General features: G+C 42.2%; 1 protein-coding gene across 2 annotated transcripts in view; it reads right to left on the minus strand.

The window, feature by feature from the left end:
• Nucleotides 1–4782, minus strand: part of eipr1 (EARP complex and GARP complex interacting protein 1) — a 29870-nt gene that overhangs the window by 24824 nt on the left and 264 nt on the right. For both annotated transcript variants that reach the window (XR_003782943.2, XM_010879137.5), the window contains exons 2-3: nucleotides 4445–4528; nucleotides 265–397 (exon numbers count right to left, since the gene is read on the minus strand). Coding sequence is in view for 1 of the 2 variants with exons in the window: in XM_010879137.5 (XP_010877439.2) it covers nucleotides 265–397; nucleotides 4445–4528 (217 nt within the window). In the remaining variant the exon portion in view is untranslated. The remainder of the gene's footprint in view (nucleotides 1–264; nucleotides 398–4444; nucleotides 4529–4782) is intronic.

The following is a 4782-nucleotide window of genomic DNA, read 5'->3' on the forward strand; positions in this document are numbered from 1 at the left end:
TGGTTACCTTACATAACATCCTTCCAGTTTAACAAAGAACGCAATTATTACACAATATGGGCCCCTCAGAATGTCCTTAATGCACAACTTGACTAGGAAGCACTCTTGCTTCCTAGTCGTGAGACAGTGCCTAGTGACATAAAGACATGAAACAGCGCCTGAATCAGGGAAGGATGCAGAGAGAGACCGAAAGTGAGAGGGACAGAAGGAGAAAGAAAATGAGAAAATAAAGACCAGAAGCAAGGGGGACGGCAGGAGCCTCACTTATGTTGTAGCAGGTCGTCAGCACGGCTTTATCTGCAGGACTGGCGCTGATGTGCCAAATCTCCCCCGCCTCGTGCTGCAGGACGCTCTTACTAATGATGTTATTCTCATCATCAAAGTCAATGATGTGGATCTGTGGGAAGGAGAGAGGAAGGGGAGATGGAGAGAGAATGAATGAAGGGTTGGGAGAGGAGGTTGTAGTGAGAACAAACGGAGGAGCGTCTCCCCCGTTTTTTTAACCAGCCACCACACCATCAGTACCTCAAAGCACCTCTCACTTCTCACAGAAAATGTTCCTCTTTTTTGTGCTACAGTAAATGCAATCTTAACTGTACCCATCAGTTAATATTTCCTAACTTCACACACAGACTTTTTTTTCTTCTTTCTTTTCCATTCAAAGCAGCGATTAAACACTCCTTTAGAACTTAGGTTGGATTCATAGGAGATACCAAAGAGCGTCATATCTTAGAAGGTAGAAAGAAAGGTCCGATAGAGGAAAATCTATAAAATCTAGTTCTCACACTTCACAGAATATGATAACTAAATATGTAAAACACCAGAGCATGGAGGTGTCACTATCTATGACATCAGTCAACCATGACAACAGTAGGCTTAGAGCGTTGAAATTCAGATATGGTAGATAAAGGGTCCTCTGAAGCTGCTTTGGTGAGAGAATGACGCATACAATGCCAGGGTTTTGGGTTCGATCCGAAGTAAAAATAGGAAAGTGTGTGCACACGTTACTATCCTCTGGATAAGAATATCGGCTCAATGACTTAAACGTAAATGTCGGACGGATGACTGAGAGGTGTTGTGGAGCCAAAGCTTACTGTTTAAATGATTGCACACCAGCCTCAGCGTTTTATCATGGAACAATACTGAAGGTCAACGGGCCAAGAGGTAAGCAATTGAAAACCTAGGCCTATTTCTACTTCTTTAGCTAGAACCTCCATTGATTTGACTTAGGCCCCTTTTGGAATTTACCATTATGGAAATCTACCTGGAGGTTTGATGAGGACATTAACACACGTCATTCTAATAAGTCGGAGGCTTACTGCACCATGGGGACCAGTCATCTGCTCGCACCGGACAATAACTCCAGCCACTCCTCTCCCCTGTTCACTTATTACAAGCTGGGAGGAAAGGAGTAGAGCATCAGAGCGGCAGCACACGGCATCCTTCAGCCACCTCAAAGTCGCTCACGCCGCTATTAACCTTGGGTTGGACCACATCAAGCTAAAATTATTACGCAAAGTTGTAATTTTATGGAGGGGAGCCATACAAATAAATTCCACTGCTGGTGGGACAGGGTAATTGGAGGGAAGAGGAAGGCCGATAATAGAGCCCCCGAATGAACCTAGGTCTGAAGGAGAAGTCCCATGGGTGATTTATCCTGCGTTATTCCCCAGCCGGAGCCTGCAGAGTGACTCATCCCTCCATCCTTCTCTCCGCTCACTTGGGCATCCATCCCAGCCCATTTTAATTATGTCGCTGGACAAAAAAAAAGAGGGGATAAAAATGATCTGGCCAACGGCCTCCACTTTTGGGCCTCTTAGTTAAAGCTCTTTAGCGGTACGAGTGACAGTGAGCGGGCCTTGGGAGTAGGGGAGCTGGCAGAGCTAAGGCGCTTCATCTCGTTAGTGGCCTTTAATTCCACACACACCGGAGGAGCCTCATATTTACATTGCCCTGCCCTCTCGCAGCTCAAGTGCCACTTCAGGTGAGAGGAAATGCGGGGATACAATGGATAACTGAATCCCAAGTTAGAGAGGCTGAAATGATAGAGAGCCAGGAGGCTTAGTGACACATCCAGTTATTATTGTATAAGGCCCTGAGGCCAGAGCCAGTCAGGGCGGGTCTCTGTGTGACTATATGACTGAAAGTGGAACTGTAGCTATGACAATTTTGAAGAGCACACGTTCTGGAAACACCAGAAATCACATGTGAAATTGCATTACAATAACGATTGACTAGAAAAAAAGGTGCCCTCTTTGTTATGATTGTAGTGCATTCAGAAAAAGCTACAAAGCACTTTTCATGCAGGCATCACAGCCGCAGGATAATTAGAAGTATTTTCCTCTCAAAAACATGGGATGGGTGAGTCAAACATAAGCGCCGTCTGCGATCGGTTTCTCCATCCAACCACAGGGATAGGTTCAGAATGGGCTCCAGGAACATCTTTTTACAACCATGGATCTGTAAACAACAGCCAATGCCAGAATAAAACCAATTTCTCACCAAATGACGCCAAAAACATTTCAACACAGACATCCGTTGCCTCTCTCTGAATATATAGCCAACTGTTTCTGTCGTCTGTCTTCACAACACACACAAACGTCAGGAGCACTGAGCCCAATTACCAGTGCCAGAGGCCAAGGCCAGACATATCTTTGAAGTACTACCTGGTCACTACAGGCTTGTATGGCTACAATGATCCTGGACTTTTTTACTGCGCCAAAACAATCAGATGCACAAGGCTACTGGACAAAGCTTGAGGTAACCAAATTGACTACAGTTACTACAAAATAAGCTGTGTGAGACATAGACCATCATCGCACAAGCAATGAGATGATAAAATGTTGCATTACAAGCTATTTTTCTGTTTTCCCCCTGACTTTCGTCTCCCCTCCCCAATTTTGTGATATCCAATTGAACCTATGATACTCATCACACAACAGAGTTATAGATCACTGCATATCTTCCTCCTACAGGCATTTGAGTCATGCCTAGCTATTCTGCTTTTATCCACAATGCATTTCCAACAAGGAAGTTAAACCAGTTCGTCAGGACACATTTATTTGACAGTCAATGCTATTGTGGTATTATTCGCGGTATTAAGAGTTAAAGGAATTGAAGATGATCTCACACTAAAGTGTATAACTTGTTGTCTTACAATTTTACTTAATAAAATACAAAGCCAATGAGTTATAGATTTGTATATCATTAAATGCTGAAATGACAAACAAAGCAATGATATAACTGTGAACGGTTGATGTGCAAATTCAAACAGTAAAAACAACAGAAAGTCTACATATCTATGGACTGTTGTACTTAAATAAATGCTTTATTAAATGAGCTTTTCTACATTTTCTGCCAGGATTTCTTTTAGCAGCTTTTCCTGGCATGACCAAAACAGAGCTAGTCAGAACTTGAGACAGCTGCTGAAATGTAATTGGGTGATATGCAATGCATGTGCAATATGGGATGACAGCAGACCCTCATCTGACTGAAGACGTAAAACATAAAATAATGCTACAGTAATATGTCTAGAGTGGCACTTGTTTGCATTTCAGAAAATTAACAAAAAGTGATGCATCAGAAGCCCCTTCAAGAAAAGATCATTCTGATCCGGGATAGAATGTTTAGTATTGTTTCCCTGACAACAGTAAACTTTCATGTTGTACTTTATGGTATGGTAGGGTAGCAAGTATTATATATTAACAAAAAACATCTTGTTAAGTCAGGATACTTTTTTTGAGATAGTGGTTTACAATCAGGCAACTGGAAGCAGGCTGTTTTAAGTGATGGATGAAAGTCCCACTTCAAAGCATTTCTTTACAGACTATGGAAATGCTGGTACAGTGGCAGTTTGAAACAATCTTAAAAGAAGGTTTTAATGTTGGCATTTGAAAAGCTGCAGTGTGCCCTTACAGATATACAACCATGCAGTAACTGAAGCACGTCCGAAGTGCCACAGTCCACAAAAAAAGGGTATTAGAATGATGTGCAACCAAGGATCCCTAATACAACCTAGTCTTGATGGAACCCTGGAGGAACTGTAATTGGCATGACTGTTTCCCAGTTCATGTGGGTCTATCTTGGGTAAAATTACCTATTGGGAATACTAAAGGCCTTGACAACCTGGAATGGAACTCTACAGGGTGTCCACTGTGGACGTTGTTTCCATAACATTCTATAAACACTCTGAGAATTACATAATATCTGCACAACTTCAGACTGCTTCCAAAAATGAATCCCATATTTCAAGAACAGACACATTATTTTGTACAATACCGTTCCTAGATGCTCTTGAATGTTGGTCTAATGAATGTTGGCATAGAGTTAGGCCATTTGAAAAGCTAGCTTCTTCTTAGCCAGTCGGAAAGACTGTTAAGGCGCAGAAGATATGACAACAGTCCCACAAAAGGCAGACCGATTTAGGTGCACTTGTTTAACTTACCTGGTTATCAAATTTGAGGGACTGGGTGCCCACAAGGAAGCGGATAGCATCGGATTCAGCTGTCTGGGAGGTAAGTGCACGAGCCTAGAAAGGCAAAACAAGATGCAGTTGGTAAGTTATAACAGTGTAACTAACGATGATGCCAATGTACGTCAGCTACTGTAGCTACAGTACATAAATAGCGAATATATGTACAGTAACCTTGTACTTGTACGTGACGAATGTATCATTAAATAATATAAAAACTGCAAAGCAGTTTTCAAGACTTAAAAGATACCAGTTGTATGTCAGCATATCACTAAACCAGAGAGGTTTGCATTTCCGACGTTGTACTGTAC

This window comes from Esox lucius, chromosome 15 (genome assembly GCF_011004845.1).
Source record: "Esox lucius isolate fEsoLuc1 chromosome 15, fEsoLuc1.pri, whole genome shotgun sequence".
NCBI classification, from domain to species: domain Eukaryota; kingdom Metazoa; phylum Chordata; class Actinopteri; order Esociformes; family Esocidae; genus Esox; species Esox lucius.